Source organism: Lemur catta, chromosome 6, assembly GCF_020740605.2.
Source record: "Lemur catta isolate mLemCat1 chromosome 6, mLemCat1.pri, whole genome shotgun sequence".
NCBI lineage: Eukaryota > Metazoa > Chordata > Mammalia > Primates > Lemuridae > Lemur > Lemur catta.
In genome coordinates this window covers 23,897,842-23,924,617 of record NC_059133.1, presented here as the reverse complement: position 1 = coordinate 23,924,617, position 26,776 = coordinate 23,897,842, and the positions used below count along the sequence as shown (strand labels likewise).

General features: G+C 38.6%; 1 protein-coding gene across 1 annotated transcript; it reads right to left on the bottom strand.

Annotated features, from left to right (window-relative positions):
* Positions 1-1,905: 1,905 nt before the first annotated feature.
* NDUFA12 (NADH:ubiquinone oxidoreductase subunit A12) lies at positions 1,906-26,244 on the bottom strand. The gene is made up of 4 exons (XM_045553222.1): positions 26,068-26,244; positions 25,083-25,165; positions 21,613-21,700; positions 1,906-2,184 (listed from the first exon to the last, which is right to left on the bottom strand). The coding sequence occupies exons 1-4, from the start codon at positions 26,151-26,153 to the stop codon at positions 2,004-2,006; spliced, it is 438 nt and encodes a 145-aa protein (XP_045409178.1). The 5' UTR covers positions 26,154-26,244; the 3' UTR covers positions 1,906-2,003.
* Positions 26,245-26,776: the final 532 nt, after the last annotated feature.

Sequence of the window (26,776 nt, the reverse complement as noted above, 5' to 3'; positions counted from 1 at the left end):
CATTTCCTAATTACCATCTCTTCCTACCTTCTCCCTCCCCATAAGGACCACATCAGTTTTGCTTTTAACAGGTGAACCTCCAGCATTCCGGAAAAAACAGCAGCCAGGACAAAATTTCTACTTGCTCACAAGTTCCCTTGCCAATCGACTGCTAATGGCATTAAAAAGCAATGCTTTGGGCCGACAGAGGAGTCAGTGAAGTGGACAGAGCATATGAAATCTGAAGCCAGCACAGGCCAGCTCTTCGTGTTTGTGTCTGTGCTACATTAGTCAGTCAGCAAACTGCAGACAGCTGTCCAAAACAGCACATTGAATATAGTATTTCCCAAAGGCATGGAATTCAACCTCATGCAACTAAGGAATGCGGCTGTGAGCAAACTGTAGTTTCTTACGACTGAGGAAGAGTTTCAAAAGAACTGGTTTTGGTGTGTTGATTTCTCTAGTTCAGTACTTCACAATCTTTGTAGTATGCTACAAAGGGAACCACCAGGTAGGGGATCAAGGGGGAGCTTTTAAAAATTATTGATGCCTGGATACCACCCTTAGAGATGCTGTATTATAGTAATTGCCCAGGCTTCCAGACTTTAAAAAACCCCAGGTGGCTCTTATATGCAGCGAAGGGTAAAGGCCATTGTTCTAGTTCTTTCCCGATGTCCTTATACCAACAGTCAGGACCCCACTATATCCCTTATTTTTCACATAAGAAACCAAGGAGATAAGCTAAGTCATATAATTGTCCTGAGTTTCATTCAATGCCTTGAGTTGAGATTTGAGAATCAAGGTTCATTCTCTCTCTTAAATTATTCAATACCCTTGGAAGCAACCACCTGACTCCATAATCTTAGCATTTTTTTCCTTCACCATTAAATTGTTCTATGGTGGCTGCTAATCAGTCTCCAAGAGCCTTATCCTCGGGGAGCTCAAGGACCCTGGAGACTACAGGCAATAGCTTGATCAGCTGTTCGGTCACTGAAGCTGCTAGCTCTTCATCCAGATTCCTCTACCCAAACACAACCACCAATTCCAAAGATCCCACATTTCCTTGAGCACCTTTTGCCTACAACCCATTGTCTGGTACCAATCTGGATATTTTGTTTGCAAGCAACACAAAAAATCAGTGACCCCAGCTAGTTTAAAGAACTATGAAGATGGCCAGGCACAGTGGCTCATGCTTGTAATCCCAGCACTTTGTTAGGCCAAGATGGGAGGACTGCTTGAGGCCAGGAGTTCAAGACCAGTCTGCATAGCATAGCAAGACCTCATCTCTACAATAAATAAGAAAAAAGCTGTTGGGTATGGTGACATGTAGCTGTAGGCCTAGCTACTTGAGAGGCTAAGGCAGGGGGATCCCTTAAGCCCAGGAGTTCAAGGCTGAAGTGAGCTGTGATGATGCTACTGCACTCTGGCCTGGGTGATAGAGTAAACCTTACCTCCAAAAGTAAAAAGAACTAAGAATACATTGATCGGTCTGTTAGAGCTTGGAAATAAAAACAACAAAAAAAGAATACATTGGAATGGAGTCTGGGATAGTTCACAGATTAAAATAAACTAATAAAGGAACCAAACCTCAAGAAATAGAAAATCTCTGATAACATCTGTAGAGAGCTACAGTAAAAGCCATCCAGTCCTGATGACTCTCAGCCGTTGTATCTCTCCATGCAAGTTTCAAATTCCCATGAGGAAATCTGTTTGGCTCAACCTGGGTTTAGGTTTTCCCCTATCAATCGGCGATGATACTGACGTAAGGTCCCAAAGCACAAACATGACCACTGGAACTGTTTCCAGAAAAGGGAACTGCAAACCAGGCGGCCAACCCAGTCGAAGTCTACTTCAATTACCATGTTCCCAAGTGTCTATTTTGCAGTTGGTGAATAACAAAGAAGAAAAAGGCACAAAAGACATTGCTTAGTCAAACAATTTTAATTAAGTTAAAGGTTAGCAGAAAAGGTGCAATCACATGAAAAGCCCCAGATTTTGCATGTTTAAACTGTTTTTCACTGTCTTTACTTGTAAGGTGTTGAAGGTGGGACCCACTCATGGATCTTCTTTCTAGTGGTGGAGTACGGCACATACTGTTCCGGGGTGCCACTCACGTTGAATTTATGGTTTGTCCAAATGAATTTACGAGCAACAGGTGGTTTTGTTGTTGGAGGATCATCAGTCATACAGTGAAGCCAACGATGCCTTAGAGAGGGGGAGGAAAAAACCAAACAGTTATAAAGAGGCAGCACACCATCGTGGAAGGGGGGTTAGGAGGGCAGCTCCGGAGCTATTTTGTTGTTTGGGTTCAAACCTCAACTCAAACTTACTCGCTGAACTTTTCTATGCCACAGTTTTTTATCTGGGCATCTCTACTTCCTAGGGATGATATGAGGATGAAATGAGATAATACACATAAGGCACCTAGAAAAATCCTTGCATGGGGTAGATACTCAACAAATGTTAGCTAGTGCTATTATCATTACTGTATTCCATCAAATCTAAGACACTATCCATTTTCAGACACACCATTGTTTTATGTACTTCTAAGAAAGAAAAAAATGCTACCAATTAAATTATGACAGACTTGATTATAATATATATCCTCATTTTAGATGCAAAAATATATCTTAGAATTGGTAAAATCTTCTGGACTTGCAGCATGCTCACTTGCTCTGACTCAGAAAGGTCTAGCTGGAAACCCAAGGCTCCTGCAGAAGAACAGGGTCTCTGCAGGCTTTGCAGATTCAAGCTTGAGACTGAACACCAGAGAATACACAATTTATTGTATTAAACAATTAAATCACAGCCAAAATTCACAAGTATTTTGGTCATATGTGCTTAGCAATTTAATTTTAAAGGATATTTGATGGGAGGTGCCAGAAATCTGGCCCAAAAGCTGGCTACATGGAGTAGAAGGGGAAGAGCCCAGTGACGCTGCTGCTAATGACAGGGAAAAGAGGACTTAAGGTTTGAGGGACAAGGAGTAGAATCAAGCAGGAAGCTAAGCTGAGGAGTTTATATGGGAAAGAAGGAGAAAGAGAATTCATACCGGACCCCCTAAGATCCGGAGCTCACAAGACAGAGGTGACCTTATGGAAAAAGGGAAGGAGGGGCATAGTCACAGAACTGCAGCACTGAAGCTCCAAAAAAAAAAAAAAAGTGATGACCCAGCTGCAGAGAAAAGGACAAGAAGAGGAGGTTTCGGTGGAATAACTAAAACTAAAGTTAATGAGAAATTTATGATGCTGTGTAAGCCTAAGAATATTTGCTAGCAGTAAGTGATAGATATAGCTAGGTAACTGGCTAAAACCAGTCAGAGTAGAGATCAAATATGATTATTGTTGCTACATTTCTATCTAAAGACAATTGTATCATGATCAGCTTATGCAATGAAGAATGCAGAAGGCTGTGCAAGCTGGGTGGTGTCTGTCTTACATCCTCTGAAGGAAGCTGGGGATTAGTGAAGTGACCTGAACCAATAAACCGTGACCACTAATACTCGCACACCAGTGCTGAAGCCCCTGTGAGATGGTGGTGGTGAGCCAGACTCCGCCACCCACTCAGAGCAGGATTAGCTGTTGAAGTCAAGGCTGTCACTTACCAAGAGGCTTTATGGGAGCTTAAGGCACAGCAGAAATATTTAACGTTTACCTTGTTGAGTCAGCTTAAGTAACTAAAGAAAAATTTTATTCAAATAATTGCTGTCAAGACTCCTGAAGGTTAAAATGATATTTAAGGAACCATAATCCCAAGCTCATATATGTCTAGTCATTTACTTAAGTGAGGAACTGAAGAGCTCATGGAGAAGTAGAAAATACTCAAAAAAAGTAAGACATAATTTTTATCACAATACATAAAATCTAAAAATGTTTATCCTAGCAAGGCTACATGCAAGAATTAGAGAATGAATAATGATAATCTGTACTCATTATAGCAGTTTATAGAGAACAATAAGCAATAAGAAAACGGGGCTCACCCCTATAATCCCAGCACTTTGGGAGGCTAAGGTGGAGGGATCACTTGAGCCCAGGAGTTTGAGACTCAGCCTGAGCAACACAGCAAGACCCTGTCTCTACAAAAAAAAAAATAAGATAAAATAAAGAAATAAGAAAATGTTTATAGTCTGCTAGGCTAATATAACTCACTGTTATTGTTGTTGTTATTATTAAATAAGGGGTAAAAAAATCATACCTTTTAGATTGCTACACCAAAGAGTTTTATTTGCAAAACATATTTTCAGCTGGGCCATTTTTATTCCAACTAATTAAAGATGCCAGTGTACTAACAGCATTGTCTAGAAAACTGTGTTGCAGCTGGCATTGGACACTTCAATTTTATATCCATGTTATTATCTTAAACATGAAATTACTTATACTTGACAAAGTCAGTGAGACTGCAAATAAGGAGACCAGCCTGAATGGAAAATGTTACAAACACAAAAGAGAAGACTATTTATAATGAAAATATATTACATTTTGGGGAAGACTCAGTACTTAAACATATTAATATTAAAGTTGTGTCAAAATAACTGGAAATAGAGATATTTAATCATAATTACTGTCATTTAACATTTACCTTGTTGAGTCAGCTTAATAAAGAAAAATTTTAGTTACTCCTCCACCAAAATTATTTCTACAGTTGTATAAGAGGAGAAAGTATGTCAAAGAACAGGGAAGAGAAACTTTCTCCTTCTTTGAAAATACACTGCTTTGCTTAAGGACCCCCTCAGTTTGAGAATGTCAGCCACTCAAAGTGGAGAACAGAGGCATTTATTTGTGAAGAAAAAAGAAAATAGCCTAACAGGAAATTTAAGAAATAACAAATATATAACATATAAAACAGATTTTTAGAAATCACTGCAAGATTGATATTAATAACACTTTAAGATTGGTGTTAATAACAAAGGAAGTTTAATTTTCCCTCTTAGAGAACTCCCAGGAGTAAAACATCACCAAATAATAGCCAACAACAACAACGTAGGCAGCTCTGAATTTTTCTTCTTGGATAATATGCATGATCAACCATATTGTTCATGTTTCAGTTACTTTCACTGGACATCATTAAGAGTAGAAATGCCAAAGATTTTTCAATTTTTCAAAAAATAAATATGAAAAACTAAAGAAAAACTCCAGAATGTTTTTGAGGTAAAAATATTCATCATACTAATACTATTACTCCATCCCACTTTAGTTTATGAAACATTCTTACACATATCACTCATTCACTTATTTAATACTCATCTAGGTATATCATAAAGTTGAGGAAATAGAATTTAAATGACTTTCCCCAGGGCCCAGATCGTGCATGTTACATAGCAGAGGCTTGAATGCAACCTCCCCATGGTTGAAGCAAGAACCTTTGGATTGGAAATTTAAATTTTAATCAATAGATGAAATTGAGTTGGGATTATGGTGGCATATAAGTACCCATTAAAACCCTGAGATCCATCAAACCCTAGGATGTAATTGATAAATTTAACTTATTTATTTATTTTATTTTTTAGAGACAAGCTCTCAACTCACTATGTCACCCAGGCTAGAGTGCAGTGGCCCTCAAACTCCTGGGCTCAAGGGATCCTCCTGCCTCAGCCTCCTGAGTAGCTGGAACTATAGGCACCTGCCACTGAGCCCAGCTAATTTTTTTTTAAACAAATTTAAAAACCAAACATAGTTTATTATAAGATGGCAACTTAAACCTTGTTAGCACAGTAGCTATTATTTAATTAAATGCAATCTGAATTAAAATCCCAGTGGGTTTCTTCTTAGAGTTTGACAACATAATTCTAAAGATCAGCTAGAAGTTTATCCAAGAAAAATTTTCAAAACTCAGAACAATCAGAAAGGCTGGCATTGGCATTACTAGATATTAAATGAAAGCCTCAAACATTAGAACAGCATAAAACTGGTATAAAAGTACAATAATAAAGCAGAACAATGTCCCCCAAACAGACTAACGTGTATGAAAGGTAAAGCTGGCATTTCAAATCACTAGGGAAAGTAAAAATTTCTCAACAAATTATGCTAGGATAATTTTGTTGAAAAGAAAAGTTAGGTTTCCCAAGTCATATATCAATGATCCCAGATAAATTAATAATGCTCAGATACAATATGGATATATATTCATATTCATAAGATACACTGATGTTCATAGAATACGAAGAACCACTTCTAAGCTTAATATCAAAGGTAAAAAGCCATAAAAGAAAAAAAAAGCTGATAGATTTTACTAATAAAAATTGAAACATCTATGTCCTAAAACACTGCAAACAAGATTAAAGCTAAAAACAAATAAACAAACAAGAAAAAACAGGAAAAAATATTTGTAATATACAGAAAAAAGATTCATCTACCACTACATATCAGAAAGAGAAAGTCAAACATCCAATAGAAAAATGGACAAAAGATATTAAAAGATGTCATAAGATAAGAAAATTAAAATGGCAAACAAGTTTAATCAAGGAAATGCAAATTAAAACAAGGCATAAGTTTTTACTTGCTAAACTGGCAAAGATTTTAAACTACAACAAAACAATAAAACCCCAAATTGGTGAAGTTATAGAGAAATCAACACTCATATATTACTGAATTCTCTTTTTTTTTTTTTGGGACAGAGTCTCGCTCTGTTGCCCGGGCTAGAGTGAGTGCCGTGGCGTCAGCCTAGCTCACAGCAACCTCAAACTCCTGGGCTTAAGCGATCCTACTGCCTCAGCCTCCCGAGTAGCTGGGACTACAGGCATGTGCCACCATGCCCAGCTAATTTTATTTTTTTTATATATATATATTTTAGTTGGCCAGATAATTTCTTTCTATTTTTAGTAGAGACGGGGTCTCGCTCTTGCTCAGGCTGGTCTTGAACTCCTGACCTTGAGCAATCCACCCGCCTCGGCCTCCCAGAGTGCTAGGGTTACAGGCGTGAGCCACCGCGCCCGGCCTATTACTGAATTCTTTTTTTTTTTTTGAGACAGAGTCTCGCTCTGTTGCCCAGGCTAGAGTGAGTGCCGTGGTGTCAGCCTAGCTCACAGCAACCTCAAACTCCTGGGCTTAAGCGATCCTACTGCCTCAGCCTCCCGAGTAGCTGGGACTACAGGCATGCGCCACTATGCCCAGCTAATTTTTTCTGTATATATTTTTTTAGTTGGCCAGATAATTTCTTTCTATTTTTAGTAGAGACGGGGTCTCACTCTTGTTCAGGCTGGTCTCAAACTCCTGAGCTCAAACAATCCACCCATCTCGGCCTCCCAGAGTGCTAGGATTACAGGCGTGAGCCACCGCGCCCGGCCTACCCTGTAAATTTGTACAGCCTTTCTAGAAGGCAATTTGGCAGTATGTATTAAAAGCTTATAAAACATGTATACTCCTGGATATAACAATTTTACTTGTAGGAATTTGCCTTAAGGAAATGAGGATACATGGGTAAGTGCTTATGTACAAGGATGTTGATCACTGCTTTGTTTATAATAGTGAAAAAATGGAAAGAATAAAATCAAAAGTACATGGAATATTTAAATAGTTCAAGGCACATCCATATGACAGAAGACTAAAACATCACTGAAAATTATGCTATAGAGAGTATCATGACCTGAGAAAATGTCTACCATATTTAAGTTTAAAAAGCAAGTTATTTACTGATTTATTTAATACTTTTATACCATTTATAAGTCATGGACACTAACCTACACACTTTATTGTAAATATGAACTCATTTAATCTTTACAACTCTAGAGGTAGATAATATCCCAATTTAATAAATGAGGACACCAGGGCACCAAGAGTTGAAATAACTTGCTCAAGGTAGTAGAGCTAGAATCAAACCCAAATTGGGCTTCAAAAAGACCAATTATATTAAAAACAAAAACAAAAGGATACATAAAGAGGAGACAATGATAACATACAGTTGTCCCTCTATATCTGCGGGGAATTGGTTCCAGGACCACCACCACTTGCACCCCCGCAGATACCGAAATCTGTAAATGATCGAGTTTCTTACATAAAATGGCATAGTATTTGCATATAACCTATATACATCCTCCTGTATAATTTAAATTATCTATCCATTACTTATAATACCTAATACAATGCCTATACATCCCTTTATTCACATGCATTCAACATAGTACAGCACATGCAAAGTTTTCTAACTGTATGAAATTTCTTTTTTTTTTTTGAGACAGGGTGTCCCTCTGTCACCTAGGCTAGAGTGCAGTGGTACAATCACAGCTCACTGTAACCTCCAATTGCCAGGCTAAAGCAATCCTCTTGTCTCAGCACCCCCCAAAAGTAGCTGGGATGCCAGCTATTCAGCTAATTTTTAAGATTTTTGTAGAGACAGGGTCACACTATGCTGCTCACATTAGTCTTCAACTCCTGGGCTCAAGCAATCCTCCCATCTTGGCCTCCCAAAGTGCTGGGATTGCAGGTATGAACCACCTGGCCATTTTCCCAAATATTTTCAATCCAACATTGGCTGAATCCACAGATGCAGAACCCACGGTTAGGGAGGGCTGAATGTATATCAAAATGTTAACAGTGGTTGTTTCTATGGGGTGGGCAAATAGGTTATTCTTTTTTCGTTTGTTATTTTCTGAATTTTCTATAATAAAAATATACTACTTTATAAGAAGGTAAGTATATTACAAAGAAAAATCCTTCTAATTCAAATCAATTATAGAGATGGTTTATAAATCTTGCCCAAGTCATCAGTCATTTATTTTTAGACCACAAATAGGTTCTGTCTTCTTCTAACCTCATTTCATCCTACTTAAGCCACCATTAAAAAAATAATTCACTCCCTCTAAACTACTCAAATGTTTTAGTGGCAGATGGACTGTTTTTCTCGGTCTACCTTAATGGAAATTTTTTTGAAGTCAATTCCACAATGCAACGTCATTCCCTAAAGGTTACATAGAAAAGGTTCAAAATGTCTTTTTATCTAGAAACCTCAAAATTTCCTACACATAACTATCTCTAGCATGTACTGTAGCTCTGATAACTGTGAACACAATAAAAAGATTTATTCTGGAAACTGGAATCAAGAGAAATTCCTCATTCACCAAGAGTAATACGTAGTTTATTTCTACACCCAAGGAATGGGATTTTTCAACAACTCATCTTTGTAAAATGTTAGAATCAGTCTTAAATGAAGCACTGAACAGAAAGTGAAATGTGTTAAACAAAAGCTGAATTTTAAAAATCAAAACAATCTTGTCTTCTGCTTATAATGAACAAATTTTAACAAAGGTTATAGAGAAAAATAATATTCTGTAACATAAGAGAATCTATCTAATTCTGCGATTTGTAGTTTTCTAGAATACAGTCTCTTAATATTCTGATTTCTGGAGCAGAAAATAAACATAAGGAGGTACCTATTTTGAAAAGAATCTTGCAACATACCGTACTGAGTAACATTTCAATTAGATTCAAGGAGTATTTTACACAATAGTACTATTTGAAAAAGGCCTACGTTAAGCAGATAACACCAAGAGAAAGAAGACAATATTCTCTGCCATTGACAGTTGGCCAGCTATTTAGGGGAATAATATTTTAAATGACTGTAACAAATGATTCAGTGGGACAAGGGACTAAAAAGGACAAGCTGAAGTTGAAATGGAATTCAGAGGTAAATCTAGCTACAAACTCATAAAAAAGCTATAAAAGAATGGCAGAATATCCCATTTTTAAAACAGCTAAAGTGAACAAAACTGATTACTATATCCAAAATTAATGGTTGTTTTAAGTAAAATAGTATATGCACATTCATTCATTCAACAGGTATTTATTGCACAACTACTATGTGCTAGGCACTGTTCTAGCATGGCAGTTGAGGAAACAATCAATTAAATAATATATAATAAAATGCCAGGCAGAGGTAGGTAAGTGCCACCAAGGAAAAAACTAGAGTAGGGGAAGGGTACAGAGTATGAGCGGGGGACAGGGCTGTTAGAATGGGTAGTCTGAGGAGCCACTGGGGCAGGCACTGGAATAAAGTGAAAGTGCGAGCCATGCACAATCTGGGGAAACGCTAGTGCAAAGAGACTGAGGTGGGAGTGTGCTCACTGTTCAAGGAAAACAGGGCCATGTGGCTAAGTGAGAATCAGCAGGGCAGTGAAGGACAGTGAATGCAGAAGTAGGCAGAACGGTAATCACATAAGGCCTTGCAGACCATGTAAGGAGTTGGGGTTTTCGTTCTCACTATGATGGGAAGCCACTGGATAGTTCTGAGCAGAGACATGACTTTATTTACATTTTAAAACAATCCCTCTGATCACTTAGTATGTGGAGAATACTAGTATGTTGCAAGAATGTAATCAGACCAGTTGAGAGGTTGTTGTAGATGTCCAGGCAAGAGGTAACTGTGGCCTGGACTAGGGTAATAGTCATGGAGGTAGTGATGGGATGTGGGATATATTCAGAAAGCAAAGCAGAAGGAACTTGCTGATAGACTGGACATTCAAGAAGGAACAGTGGAGGATAACCCTTAAGTTTTTGGCTTGGGCCGGGCGTGGTGGCTCACGCCTGTAATCCTAGCACTCTGGGAGGCCGAGGCGGGTGGATAGCTCGAGGTCAGGAGTTCAAGACCAGCCTGAGCGAGACCCCATCTCTACTAAAAATAGAAATGAATTATCTGGACAACTAAAAATATATACAGAAAAAATTAGCCGGGCATGGTGGCGCATGCCTGTAGTCCCAGCTACTCGGGAGGCTGAGGCAGTAGGATCGCTTAAGCCCAGGAGTTTGAGGTTGCTGTGAGCTAGGCTGACGCCACGGCACTCACTCTAGCCCAGGCAACAAAGTGAGACTCTGTCTCAAAAAAAAAAAAAAAAAAAAAAAAAAAGTTTTTGGCTTGAGTCAAAACAAGAATCATTTAAATGCTTAGGAACATTCTGCTTGATAAATTTGTTAATCTACCTATCCACTGGGCATTTGAAGAACTGCAAAAAATAAAATATTTTCAATTTATAAATGTGATCTAAAATGCTTAAAGGGATGTAATTAATGAAATTTGCAAATGGATATAACTGTTTAGGAGAATTTAATCCTTTCCATTAGAGTTTATCAAACATTTATCAAAGAACAAGAGAAAATAATTGTTCTTTATTTTTATGCAAAAAATATTCAATTTACTAATCTTTTTATCCTATTTATAAATTGAACCTCAAGACTTAAGAACAACTAGGTTTTAAAATTTGTAGCTGTAATAAATAGGATATTAATTTTAAATCCAAATTGCCATTAATCCTTTCTAAATACAAAATCCCCTCAGACACAAAAAAATTCAAATTAACAAGCAGAATATTTAGTGAGATGGGGAAAATGTCTGTGACATATTAAGTGAGGAGAGGGGTAAGCAAGTCATAAAATATTGTGCATATTACATGAGAAGCATATATGTATATTATTTACATCTAAAAAGGGTGTGACCGATAAACTACAGCCTGTTTTCCACACTGTGATCCTTTAAAAACATTCCTCTATAATCCCAGCTACTCAAGAGGCTGAGGCAAGAGGATCACTTGAGCCCAGGAGTTCTGAGGTTGTGGCACGCCATGACCACCCCTGTGAATACCCACTGCACTCCAGACTGGGGAATATAGCGAGACCAGTCTCTAAAAACAAACAAACAAACAAACAGACAAAAAAACCCACAAATACATTCCTTCTTTACTCAAAAGCAGACTCCTGAATATTTGTTAAATCAGTGAACGAAACGTTAACAGTGCTTGCTTCCAGGCCAAGGAATGGGAGCTTATTTTTGTTTCTACCTCATATTTCTCTGGATTTCCAAGCTTTCTGTAAGAATTGTATATTCTTATAATCAGAAATTTTTTTTTTTTTTTTTTTTGAGACAGAGTCTCACTCTGTTGCCTGGGCTAGAGTACCGTGGCATTAGCCTAGCTCACAGCAACCTCAAACTCCTGACCTTGAGCAATCCACCGGCCTCAGCCTCCCAGAGTGCTAGGATTACAGGCGTGAGCCACCGCACCCAGCCCAGAAAAAAATTTTAATGGTGATTATAAGGATTGCTTTAATAATGTGGGAAATTGCTTTTAATATTGATGAGAAAGAAACAAAACTGAATATGATTATGAATATAACAACTACATTAAACATCCTTTAAAAGGACTGAAGGACATATGTCAAATGTTGACACTGCTTGTCTCTTAGGGGGCTGTGTGGATTCAACCTCCCTTGCCAGAATCTTTAAACTTTTCTGAACCCTGCGGCCCAGGCTGGAGTACACTGGTACCATCACAGTTCATTGTAACCTTGAATTTCTGGGCTCAAGCGATCTTCCCACCTCAGCCTACCTAGTATCTGGGACTATGGACACGAACCACCACACCTGGCTAATTTTTTTTTTTAGAGACAGGGGTCTTCCTATGTTGCTCAGGCTGGGTCTCAAACCCCTGGCCTCAAGTGATCCTCCTGCCTCTGCCTCCCAAAGCACTGGGATTATAGGCATGAGCCACTGTACCCTGCCCACAATTTTCTCAAGAACAGATTCTATGTAGATTCAATGAACTTCATATTGCCAAATCACATGGACACTTCTCTGTCATCATCTTACTCAACCTCTTGACAACAATCAATACAGTGAAACTTCCCTTCTTCTTGAAACACTAATCTTTTTTCTCTTTCCACCTACCTTGCTAACTACTTCGTATTCTTCTTTGCTGGTTTGACTTCTGTCCTGAACTCTTCATTCATATATCCAGCTGTTTACTTGATATATTTATTCATCTTTATTTCCAACAGGCGTCAGACTTACTACATCCAAAAAGAAGCTTCTGATTCCAATCCTCCACCCCAATGCCAACCTATCCTCCTAGTCTTCCCATCTCAATGAATGGTCTCACCAATATGGAACCAACCTATGAATCAACCTTGATTCTTCTCTATCACTGCTACATAATACCCCACCTGCCACTCTACTTCTCTATAAAGGTTTCTAGAACACATCATGCCAACTAAAAAAAAGCTGACCACAATGATGTTAAATACCCTAAATAAATTAACCTTATAAGAGCAAAAACATTTATTAATTTCACCTGGCCCTAGAAAAATCCTCAGGGACAAAATTACTTTGTTAAAAAAAGAAACCCTTTGACATACACTATTATTTTTAAAAGAATGTATTTATATATTACTTGAGAGTAATTAAACATGAATTTTACTAGGAAAAATCAATGTACAAGGAGAGACTAGTATACTACATTGAGGGAGAAAAGACATGTTACTTAGAAATGAACAGAAAGTGCCACCAAGTGGGAAAACAGTGTATATGCAGTGGAGAAAAATCTAAGCAAGCCATGTTTTGTTTTTTAATTTGGTTCAAAGGACTGCAGGGTTCCAACAAACCACAAAAAAGGACATCTTTATTTCTCCTGGTATAAATGAAATTAATAATTTCATATTGTCACGAACTAAATAGCTCAAACTTTCTACCTTTCTACCCTCAACAATTTTTTAGTTTGTCAAGTTTCATGTAAATACTAATTACTTACTTGGTTTCTATATCACTAATTTTATGCAAAAGCTGACTACCACAACAATGAAAATAAAGGCTTTTGTGAGACAGAGTATAGATGGTGGCAATTAGATAAAGATAAAATTGAGGACAATCAAAAGTGGTATAGGCCGGGCGAGGTTGCTCATGCCTGTAATCCTAGCACTCTGGGGGGCTGAGGCAGGAAGATCGCTTGAAGTCTGGAATTTGAGACCAGCCTGAACAAGAGTGAGACCCCATCTCTACTAAAAATAGAAAAAATTAGCCAGGCGTGGTGGCACATGCCTGGAGTCCCAGCTACTCAGGAGGCTGAGGCAGGAGGACCACTTGAGCCCAGGAGTTTGAGGCTGCAGTGAGCTAAGATGATGCCACTGCACTCTAGCCAGCGTGGCAGAGCAAGACTCTTGCCTCTAAAAAAGAAAAAAAGTGGTATAAAGTGGTGTTTGTTATCTACTAAAATGTTTTCAGAGTGTTCTATTCAATAAAATTAAACTAATATAAATCCTGAAGAAGAAATTAAAATTTCATTGCTGATCGCACAAGAGAGTAAAACTTAGGAAAATGAAGGTACAGTAACAAAAATAACAGACACCAAATTGTAGTACAATATTAGTCTACCAAGTGGTATTCATTAAGTTACTATAAACTCCCACAGCACAAGGACTATGTATGTTGCACATACTGTGAATGTATAAAACCATCAGTGCCTGACATACAGAGAGGTGCTTGATGTTGAAAGAACAGTTTGTAAGCAGAGTGCTATATTAGGTCTTAGGCAATCAGTTTTGGATTTTCAGGGCATGTGTAGCTCTGCTGCCTATCCAAAACATTTACACCACCATGTGTATCTTTTGTTTATCTACTGGTGGACCTTGTAGCCTTACTAGCTCCTGGCTGATTAAAGAAGCGAAGAAGGCCTTGTGATGAGATAGATAAGATAAATTCATTTCCGCATAATATTTGTTTCCTGTAAGATTAGGGAACATACGTGAAACAGAGAAGTTGAATAAAATATTCCCTGATTCTATCAAAAACACCAGTGCCTCTGAAGGGAAATCTGTCCCTAGGTGAGATTATGCAGCTACTGAACAGACTCATAAAACCATCATAGGCCACACTTGGCACTTGACGACTCAGAAGGACGGAGGATGGGGATCACAGCTTTCCAGCTGGGCAGCATCACATGTTCCTCTCACTGGGAGTCTTTGTAGTTGTTCATGCAGGTGACAGCTCACCCAGCCGTCCAGAAGCTATTTTCTTTAACTCCCTAGACAACACAGCACAGGCTCAAGGGGGATGAGAGCCACATATTGGTAGGTGTAGAAGCTGCCCTGACTTAAAAGCTTCATGCTCCACAAAAGCCAGTATCTCTAATAACAATGCCACAGGCACTGCTTCAGGATTACCCTTCCCACAAGGTCATGCCCCTTCTAAGAGGAGCAGCACTCAGGGAAGCCCAAACATAGCTGACTCATCAAGCAGTTATAATTCCTCTCAATCCAGATGCAATTTACCAATCGGAGGTCAATTTTATCTAGCAATACAGTTGATACGATCTTATCTGGTTTCCAGGGCAACAGAGCTAGTCATTTAACTGAAGGTCATATTCTCTTAACCTTAATTTATGAAATTAAATTGTATACTATATTAGGTAAAAATCACACTGAAATCGTATGTCTAGAACCATCTCTATCCTAATCTTTAGACAAGCATTTTCACCTGTCTGCTCACCCTCCCCATGTGGTTGTCTTTCAAACATCTTATACTTAACACGGACAAAGCAGAACTCTTGACAACCCCCTCTAATCTGCTTCCCCCCTCCACTTTGTCTCCCCTATCTTAGTAACTGTACCACCAGCAGTTCACGACAAAAGTCTTTGATGTCATCCTTGACTCCTTTTTCTCTCAAAATCCAATCAATCAGCAAATCCTGTTGATTCCATTTTACTTTAAATAGATCCCAGTGGTAATCAGATGGTTTCCAGTGATACCTCTCCCTGGCAGACACATGCTTGCAAAATACCCTTTCCTTAATTAAGTAAGGCTGGACTGACTGACTTTCTTCTAATAAATAGACAGCAGAAGTATGGGATGTCACCTCTGAGATTAGGTTTAAAAAGGTGATGGCTTCCACCTTGGGTGTTCTCTTTCACTCTTTCTCAGATTGCCTGCTCTGGGGAACCAGCTGAAATGTCATGGGGTGGCCCTGTGCAGAAGTCCATGTGAGTAAGCTTAGGAGCAAACCTTCTGAGGTCTGCCTTTAGCCACGTGAGTTAGCTGGACAGTGGATCCTTCCCAAGTCAAGGATGGACAGCAGCCCCAGGCAACATCTCACCTGCAGCCTTGTGAGAGACTCTGAGCCAGAGGTACCTACCTAAACTGCACTCAAATTGCTGATCCACAGAAACTGTGAGATAATGTTTATTGTCTTAAGCTCAGTTTGGGATAACTTGTTACGCAGTAATGGATAACTAATACAATCCCAAATCTCATAACCTGTATCACTAGCACAATAGTCTAGCCTCCATCATCTCCTGCCTGGGCTTCCTAAGTGATTAGCCTGCTGGCCTTGCCTCCTTCCTCTATTCTTCACAGCAACCACAGAGATGCTTTGAAAATGTAAAACAGGCTGGGCGTGGTAGCTCATGACTATAATCTCAGTACTTTGGAAGGCTGAGATGGGAGGGTTGCTTGAGGCCAGGAGTTTGAGGTTGCAGTGAGCTATGCTGATGCCATAGCACTCTACCTAGGGTGACTGAGCGAGACTCTGTCTGAAAGAAAGGAAGGAAAGAAAGAAAGAAAGAAAAGAAAGAAAAGAAAGAAAGAAAGAAAGAAAGAAAGAGAAAGATACTGCATGATCTCATATATGAAATCTAAAAAACTTGAGCTCATAGAGGCAGAAAATAGAATGGTGGTTAGCAGAGGCTGAAGGAGGCAGGAGGATACAAAATTTCAATTAGGAGGAATAAGCTTGGTGATCTATTGCACAGAACAGTGACTATAATAATAATGCACTGTATATTTCAAAATTGCTGAAAGAGTAGATTTTAAATGTTTTCACCACAAAAAAAAAAGTACATGAGGTGATGGATTTCTTAATTAGCTTGATTCAATCTCGCCACAATGTAAAAATGTATCAAACATCACATTGGGCTGGGTGTGGTAGCTCACACCTGTAATCTTAGCACTTTGGGAGGCCCAGGGGGAGGACTGCTTGAAGCCAGGAGTTTGAGATCACTCTCAGCAAGAGCATGATTCTGTCTCTACAACAAATAGAAAAATTAACCAGGCATGGTGGTTTGAGCCTGTAGTCCCAGCTACTCGGGTGGCTGAAGCAGGAGAATTGGTTGAGCCCAGGAGTTTGAGGTTGCAGTGAGCTATGATGATGCCACTGCACTCTAGACCAGGTAACAGAGTGAGACCCTGTCTCCAAAAAAAAATAAAAATAAAAATCATCACATTGTACCCCATAAATACATATAATTATTATTTGAGAATTAAAAATAAATTTTTTTAAAAAAATGAAAAAAACCCTCAACGCCCCCTCAAAAGAACCCCAAATACAGCCTGAATGGGTTCTAACTAGTCAAACTGAGCTCAATTTGAATAAGAGAAGAACCATTTATAGTAATGCATTATAATCCATTGATTAAATGCAACAAGAAAAACATGGCATTGCTTCTGTCACATTCCTGTAAAAGATGCACAGCTTGAACCTAGTCATGAGGAAATATTGAATAAACCCACATTGAAGGCCATTCTACAACATAACTGTCATGTAATTTTCAAAAGTGTCAAGGTCATGAAAATCAAGGAAAAGCTGAGGAACCAATCCAGTGTGAAGGAGACCAAAGAGACTCGAAATATATACTAAATGTGTGTTTAGATCTTCTTGCTATAAAAGACAAGGTTAGGACAACTGATGAAATTTGAATGAGATCTGAAGATTAGACAATAGTGGCTAAGGAGTTCAGATGTAGCTCGAAAATATGCTGCTCTGGCATATTGACTATTTTGAGTTAAAGGCACTTGAAAAACAGCAGGCACAAGAATACTCCTGAGTTTCCTTCTTCTTAAAAGCAAGAGATAAAATTCCCACATAAAAGATGTCTTCTCTATATCAGAAGGAAAGTATCATTCTTCATCAAGGACAGGAAGTTGAGGTCAAGGGAAATCTGTACAACCTTCTTAAACCAATCCTTACCTTTTTAGTCACTTCTCTACCCAATTAACTACCCTAGCCCAAGTCACTTTTCACAATGTTCTACTCTTTGTCCAATTCAGTATATAAATGTTCAACACTAACTGTGTCTTTGGGTCTTCATTTCCTTATGAGGAAATGTAAAACTTGTATTAAACAATTGTGTAGATGTTTCTCCTGTTGATGCCTTATATCAATTTAATTCTCAGGTCAAGTTAAAAAGCCCTAAGAGGATAGGGGGTAAAATTTTGCCTCCCCTACATGGTGTATCACTGTTAATTTCTGACATCAATGGTTATATTGTGGTTATGTAGAAAAATGTCCTTGTTTGTAGGAATTACCCACTAAAGTATTCAGAAGTGATGGGGCATCATTTTGGCAACTACTTTGAAATCATTCAAATACTTGTAATGATTCTGAAAGTTCAAGATGGTTCCAAATGTTAAAAAAACTGTAAATCAGATCACATCCTACCTTACCTTCTAGTAACTTCCAAAGAAATTTAGAAAAAAAGCCAAAAATGTTTACCATAGGTTACAAGATCTACAAGATCTGGGCCCTAGCCTCATTTCTTAACACCTTCCCCTCACTCATTTCATTCCAGCAAAATGGCCATATTGCTATTCTTTGAACAGACCAAGTAAGACATCTCAAACATACTGGCTTTTGCACCTGTGGTTCCGTCTGCCTGAAACTCTTTCTCCCTTTTCTAGGTCTTTCCTCAGATGTCACTTCCTCCAAGAAGCCTTCCCTAACTCTTGTATAAAGCAGCCACCTGGCCTACCCATTGTTATCTACCCCCTTTCAAATTCCTATTATCTTCCTTGAGTTTATACTACTTCAAATACGTAACATATAAGTTTTTCTGCCTCTCCCACAAAAGCAAGGACTGGTTTTATTCACTGTTGTATCCCCAGTGCCTATAATAGTTCTTGGTCTTGGTAGGTACTAAATAGTTATTTGGATGAATAAAGATGGTAAGTTGTATTTGTTATTCACTACTCTATATTTTTTTTATTTTTATTTTATTTTATTTTATTTTGAGACAGAGTCTCACTTTGTTGCCTGGGCTAGAGTGAGTGCCGTGGCATCAGCCTAGCTCACAGCAACCTCAAACTCCTGGGCTCAAGCGATCCTACTGCCTCAGCCTCCCGAGTAGCTGGGACTACAGGCACGCGCCACCATGCCCGGCTAATATTTTTCTATATATATATTTTAGTTGGCCAGATAATTTCTTTCTATTTTTAGTAGAGACGGGGTCTCGCTCTTGCTGAGGCTGGTCTCGAACTCCTGACCTCGAGCGATCCACCCGCCTCGGCCTCCCAGAGGGCTAGGATTACAGGCGTGAGCCACCACGCCCAGCCTCACTACTCTATATATACACAATAATACATAGCTCTCTAATTAAAGATAAATCAACCCAATTTCAAATTTATTCATGGATGAAAGGTAAGAAGCCACAATTTAGAATTCTACAATGTACTACGTTCAGGAAAAGGGGGGTTTGAGAAACAAACAGCTGAGCTTGTGCAACATCACTTCTCCCTATAAAGTTTCATCACAAGCCTTTAAGCTTCCCATTCAAACAAGGGTTATCAAAGGTACTCAGCCCTTAGGAGGCTCCTCTCCACAAAGAAATTCAGTTTTGTATCCTCAATTGCCCTCAGGCTCCCGCTGGAGTGATCTTATCTTCTACAGCTCTCAGCTTCTTTTCCACTGTGATCTCACATCATATAAAAGTATTTGCTTGGATGAATAGTACTTTTATCTTTTCAGGTTTTGATTACTTTATAATTTTTATACATGTTTCATCTCACATAATTTAAATCAGCCTCCCTCAAACCCCATCTCCCAAAATGTGGACCCTGAGCACCAATGTTATATGAGAGTTTTGAAGGAGACAGATGTCAATCTGAAGAAGACAGCCCACATGCTTTCCATATGCTCCTGTTACCAACTCCACTCAAGAAACAAACAAAAAGTAGGACACCTCAGCTCCTAAAGCCTATATTCCACTGAGACCTTGGACTCACTCACTCACTCCTCCTAATATACAAAATGCCTTTTCGGAAAAGGTTGACGGTTCTAAAACAAAAATCACAGCTCCTCAGAATTTAACAGAACCACAGATTGTTATTTCCCATTAAAAAGAGCACAAAATCAAGCCCCACACGTAGCACAAGAAAGCTCCCAATCAGTGCTGCTTTCTCACGTTAAACACCAATGACTTTTCTATAAAAACATCATCCATTATTATGGTCTGCAAACCACATCAGTGACATGGTCAATGCTCTCAATAATCCAAGTAGTAGACTAGAGGTTGAAAACTGGTTGTACAGTACAGATATGTTTTGCATAGCTCACACAGTATTTTTAAAAAATTGTCCAATCGAATATTCTATTTAATTTAAATAAAATTTTTAAAATTCATTTATTCAGTTGCATTATCCACATTTTCAAGTGCTCTGGGCCACATCTGGTAAGTGGCTACCCTATTGGATAACACAGATACAGAACACTTCCATCATTGTGGAAAGTTCTATTGGATGATGCTATATTTAAATTGTCAACTATTTTTAAAAATTAACAGTGAAAAACAGGAACTCTCATAAAGAAATACAGATTTCCACCTTCTTTTGAAAAATCCTATCTAGAAACTCTTGGCAGAATTCTCGCCTGATAGAACTGGGGAGAGCGAAATAGGCTGCTGCCCCCTTTGATGGAGCCCGTACTTTTCAGTTCACTGCAGTCCCCACTACTTCCCCTTGTCTCGTATCTGCACCCCACTCACTTCACTCACTTAGATCACATATCTGGGTTTCCAAGTCAGTCTTTAGAATGAAAGAGAATGTGCTGGCATTATCCCAGCTTCTACTCAACAGAGCCCCAAACTATTTCTGATGATCAAGTTCAACTAAAATAAAATATCACAGCCAACTTGATAAACTTATTTCTAGTTTTTTGGTGAAATTTTCTAACCCAACTGGAAAGGATCTCCAGAGTTTATCTATATATCAGCCACATGGTATTATTTCGGCAGTCTATGAAACAGATATAAGATATCTGGTTTGAAATATTTCATACAAAATGTGGTAATTCAAGTAAGAGCATTTAGAATTTCATTTTTAAATATTCATATTATAGAGTTTTTAGAGACCTAAGAAATTTTAGGGCTTTCATTTTACAGATGAGGAAACTAAGCCCTAAAGAAATTAAGGAACTTGCTTAAAGTCAAACTACCAGAAAAGATGAGAGCCAAAGTTCCTTTTGCCTTTCCCTTTACTCAGACAGGTGATACTGTGGCATACTATTTTTGCCTAAAGACAGCCACAACATTACATATCCCAACATATAAGGTGTTGACACATCTCCATCAAGAGATAGGGTCTGTGTTTTCTCATGTTCAACTTGGGCAGGGCTTTCTAATTGCCTCAACCAATGGAATATGGAAGTGATACTGGATGGTTTCCAAGGCTAAGTCAGATAAGGCAATATGGCTTCTACCTGGCTCTCTCTCTCAAAACACTTGCCTGAAGAAGTCCAGGCAACATGAAAGTGTCCCAACGACAGCCCCAGCTATGCCCCTGGCTGACAGCCAGCATTAACTGCCAGACACTAAGTGAACAAGTCTTCAGATGATTCCAGTGTCCGGCCTTTGAGTCTTCCAGCTGAGGCCCCAAATGTCCAGGAGCAAAAATAAGCCATCCTGCTTTGTCTTGTCTGAACTCCTGACCCACAAAAACTATGTGAGATAAATAATTGTTTTAAGCCACTAAGTTTTAGGGTAACTTATTATGCAGCCATGGTAACTGGGACAGATGCTTAGAGAAGAATACCCCTGTCTTATAAATAGATATCCAATAAATATTTGTGTAAAAAAGCAAATATTGCCAAGTCAAATAAAATAAAATCTTAACTTGGCTTACCATTCAGGAGGCACCATGCTTCCATCCACGTCCCAGAATGTGTTTTTGCCATTCATTTCAGTAGTATATATAACCCACCGGTGACGGCCTGGGTGGAAAGATCAACATTTAGAAAGATGTGAAGAAATAAAGAAAACCCTTTTTTAAAAAAGTATAAATGCATAATATCAAAGAAGATTACTTTTATATTAATAAAAGACTTTTATATGCTCTTACATAAGAGAAATTTTAGAGGAATAACACTCTGAGTACATTAGTGAAGACAAGCTCCAGGAAGTGTGTGGATGTGTGTGTGTGTGTGTGTGTGTGTGTGTGTACCAAAATGTTAAATGTTCATACTCAGACTCAGTAATTCCATTTTCAGGAATTTATTCTTAGAATATTTAAACAAATGAAAAAATAGATATAAGTAAGTTTCCTGCAGCATTATTTTTAATACCAAAAAGCCAAAAGCAACCTAAATGTCTGTTAGTGAAATGTTTGAAAAAATAATGGTTCTTCCATCAGTGGAATATTGTCTTGCTATCAAAAAGAATGCTGTGAAATTTTTCTTAAATTAAAAAACACACCAGATATCCAAGCAAAAAAAGAATGCTATAGATACATCTAACTTACTAATATCGAAAAATGATCCATATTTTTAAAGTAATGATATTTCAGTTTACTAACAGGCATAACAGGCGGGGCATGGTGGCTTACACCTGTAATCCTAGCATTTTAGGAGGTCAAGGCAGGAGAATCATTTGAGGTCAGGAGATTGAGGACCAGCTGGGCAACACAGTGAGACCCCGTCTCTACAGAAAAATAGAAAATTAGCCAGGTATGGTGGTGTGTGCCTGTAGTCTTAGCTACCCAGGAGGCTGTGGCAGGAGAATCACTTGAGCCCAGGAGTTTGAGGTTGCAGTAAACTATGACGATGCCACTGCACTCTAGCCCAGGCCACAAAGCAAGGCCCTGCCTCAAAAAATAAAAAAAAGTAAAGGTACAAACATGTATAACATAATCCCATGAATTAAAAAGAAAAGTATACTCATATCTCAGTACTTGGGAGACTAGTTCCAGGCCCCTCCCCCTCCAAGTATAGCAATATCCGCACATATTCAAGTGCCACAGTCAGCTCTGTGGAACCTGCCTATAGGAAAAGTCGGCCTTCCACATACGTATGTTTCACATCTGGGAATACTGTATTTTTGATCCATATTTGGTCAGAAAAATTCCTCATATAAGTGAACCCATGCATTTCAAACCCAGGTTGTTCAAGGGTCAAATGTACATATAAGTTTACATATTCATTAATGAATCTTAAGTATGTATACAGGCTAAACTATTAAAAAAGTTGTAAAATTATAAGGGGAGGGGGTTTCAATTTTTACTTCATACGCTACATTTTAATGTTTTACGACAGCACATTTAATTTTTTAAATTAGTAAAAATAAAGTTATTTCCAATGTGAGGACAGAAGAAGAAAGAGAGAGAAGGAAGGAATTTAGTGTTACAGTTTATAACAATAAAGTGATGGGTAAAAAGAATATTGCCTCAGGTGGCTCTGCCACTAACTACTTGTGTTATTTCACTAAGTCCCTCTGGTTAAGACAATTCCTTGGGCCCTCGTTTCTACATCTATAAAACAATAGTTTTTAGATAATCTCTTAAAATCTATTCCAGGTCTAAAATTCTATAATTTGTGTGATTATTAAAAACATTATGGTTATGAAGTACATAAAATGTTGTTTACATCTTGTATACCAACGTGCTTCCAATGCAACCACACACAGTTAACATATTCCTAAGAAATATTCCTAACTTTTTCAATGACTTAGTTTCTTCATCCGTAAAATGGGGGGGAAGGAGGAATAAAGTATCTACCTCAAGGAGATGTTGAAGATTAAATAAGGTAATGTATATTATTTGTTTAGCACAGCATCTAATACAGATAAGCACACAATAAATGCTAGGCCAGTTTTATTGCACATTATAGATTATTCCCCTGGATGAAGACTAATTGTTTTTTCCTCTTCGATACTTTTCATTTCAATCAAGGGAAATTTTTTTATTATTATAAAAGTAACAAATGCACATGGGAAAAAAAATTTCAACAATTCAAGAAGGTACAGGTTGAGTATCTATAATCCAAAAATCCAAAATCTGAAATGCTCCAAAATCCAAAACTTGTTGAGTGCCGACATGATGCGCAAAAGAAATAAATACTCATTGGAACATTTTGGATTTCGTATTAGGGATGCTAAACCAGAAAGTATAATGTAAATATTCCAAAATCTGAAAACAATGTAAAATCCAAAACACTTCTGGTCCGAAGCATTTCAGATAAGGTATACTCAACCTATACCAATAATAATACCAGTAACAGTGCTAATATTTATTGAGCACTTATTATGTGCCAAGCATTAGACCAGTGGTTCTCAACATGGGGCAATTTTGCAATATCTGGAGACATTTTTGGTTGTCACAACTTGCAGAGGGAAGGCGCTACTGGCATCTAACGGATAGATGCCAGGGACACTGCTAACCATGCTACAATGCACAGGACAGCCCCTTATGACAAGGAATTATCTGGCCCACAGTGTTAATAGTGCTGAAGTTGAGAAACCCTACATTGGGATAAGCTACTCTCATTCACTTTTCATCTATTTTTTAATATAACTTTATGAGGCACATATTATTATTATTCCACTCTACAGATGAGAAAACTGAGACTTAGAGAAGTTAAGTTAACCAGGTCACAAAGTAATAAAGTGAAGGGACAGGATGCTAAACCCTTACCATCTCATTCTACTTCTGTTTCTTGTGCTTCCTTCCAAGATTTAATATGCACACAAAAAGCATACATTTTCTCCCTTTGAGGATATCAACTGGAGTTTTTTCTGTTACACACAAATCTTTGACATGTCTATTAAATTTGTAGGTTTATCTAATTCGTAACAGCAACGCATTATTCTAAAAAATGTGTAACTCACCATTATCCAACTTATGCATGTTAATGTTGCTTTTAGAATTTACTACTAAAACAATGTTGTGATGGGTGCCTTTGTTTTGCAAGAACATTTGTAGAATGAATTCTTAGCGTGAAAGTGCTGAGACAAAGGATATGTGCAATGTAAATTTTGACAAATATTACCAAAAAGTCCTCCAAAAAAAACTACATTAACCTATATGTTCCTATGCCTTTCCCCACACTGGGATTTATCAGATTGAAAACTACTTCAAAATTTGATAGGTGAAAAAAAGATAACACTGTTTTTTAAGTTGCATTTCTCTAATCACAAGTGAGGATGAGTTTTTTCCATGTCTTTGTTGGCTATTTAGTTATCTTTTTCTGTCAATTATATTTTATTTTTCCATTGAGTTTTTCATCCTTTCAAGTGCTTTGTAGAAACTCCTTGTGTAATATGGAAAATAGACTCAAATCAAATCCTACTCCCATTATTCACACCAAAAAATACCGCACTCACCAAAAAATTGCTTGTTGTCTTCATAGTATTTGTTTCCGTATTTGTCTTCCCCTACTAATGTACCAACCCTCACATCATTTGCCCTGTGAATGCCCAGAAGAAAACAGACATTTTAGAATGATTCTTTGTTCAAAACACAAACAGAAGTAAAGTGAGAATACCAACTTTCAGATACAAAGGCTGCTGCATCAACTCGAAAAATGAGGAGCTGCTGGGGATGGTCACAGGTGGTACACTTTCAGCTTTCCTCTCCAGGCTCTCATTACCCAATGTTGAAGAATCACCTTTTAGGTTAAAACTTCTAGAATCCCTGTTCATGCTGCACCCAGTATTATGCAAACAAAATGAGAAAAGACAAACTGACGCAACTGATGTGCCTAAATTACACTGAAAATATAAATGTAGTATCTTCAAATTATAGGACCACTTTTATCTACTATTCCTGAGTCATGAGGCACTGAAGTTAGCAAACTCTTCAGGAAATCAGGAAGCCAAAGTATTTCATCTTCCTAATATGATACAATGTTTCCTCACTCTTTCATTCTGTTCTAGGTCTCCATCTCGGTTTTCGCGGACGATACTGCTCCTGGGATCAATGAATGTCAGGACTAGTAGGGACCATTATTATGATGACCTCATTCAACGCCTTACTACACAGAAGGAACTAAAAGGTTAGTGCAGGGAATAAAACTTTCCCAAGGTCACCGAGTGTTCTGTAATGATCGTTACTCTCCAGGGCGCGGGGTAGGGGTGCAGCCCAGATTCCCTAGCCTGCGTGTCACAGCTCTGTCTCTCGGCTTCGGTCCTGTCCCGGGGAGATCCCGGACAGAGACTTCGTCCCCGGGGTTGCGAGGGGGAGACTGGGCCGGTTGTCCTTGACAAGAGCTGTGGATTCTCCAAAGTGATCCAAGGCGGGGCCCTTTCCAAGAAATCAGCCAGCGCAAGTCTAACCCCACAGGCCAACAGCATGGCGCTGGCCGCCTACCTGAACAAAACTCGGAGGTAGCCGCGGAGGCCGCCGTGACCGCTGACCTGCTGCAGCCCGCGCTTCAGAACCTGCACTAACTCCATCTTGTCCCGGAGGTCCCGCCTCCCGGGTGCGCCGTGCAAAACACGCCGGACAGAAGCCGCGTCTCAGCCGCAGGGAGCCGGGCCGCAGAAGGCTCCTCGGGCCTGCCGCGGAGGTGGCGCTGCGCGTGCGCGGAGCTGGCGCTCGCGGGCGTGCTCGTGCTCCGGCTTCCAACGAAGGCGCTGTAGGTCTCCTGCCTAAGCGACTTTTGGGGTTTTCAGATGCTGCATCTAGGCGTATAGTAGAACGCTCACCTAGACAAGCCTTCCCAAGACGGGGGGAACTTGAGTTTCCTCGTCTAAAAATAATTGGTTCAGATTATGCCAAAGAACTTTTCCAGAGCCAAGATTTTTTAGAAACAGGATACCATTAAGGAATTTGATATTGACCACATATAAGTATTGTACATTTGATGTTGAGTACATATGATATTGAGTATATGTATCAGGGTTGTTGATAGGGGAGTGGGGAGAAGCAATAAAAAAAGTGTAAGACTAGGTATCTGCTTTCTAGGATTTGATGTTTTAGTTGCCAGGTTAAAATTCAAAATTTAAACATTTTATAAAATGTATTAGAAAAGTAATACTTGCATGAAATTTGAAAATTGTGAATAATAAAGAAGGAT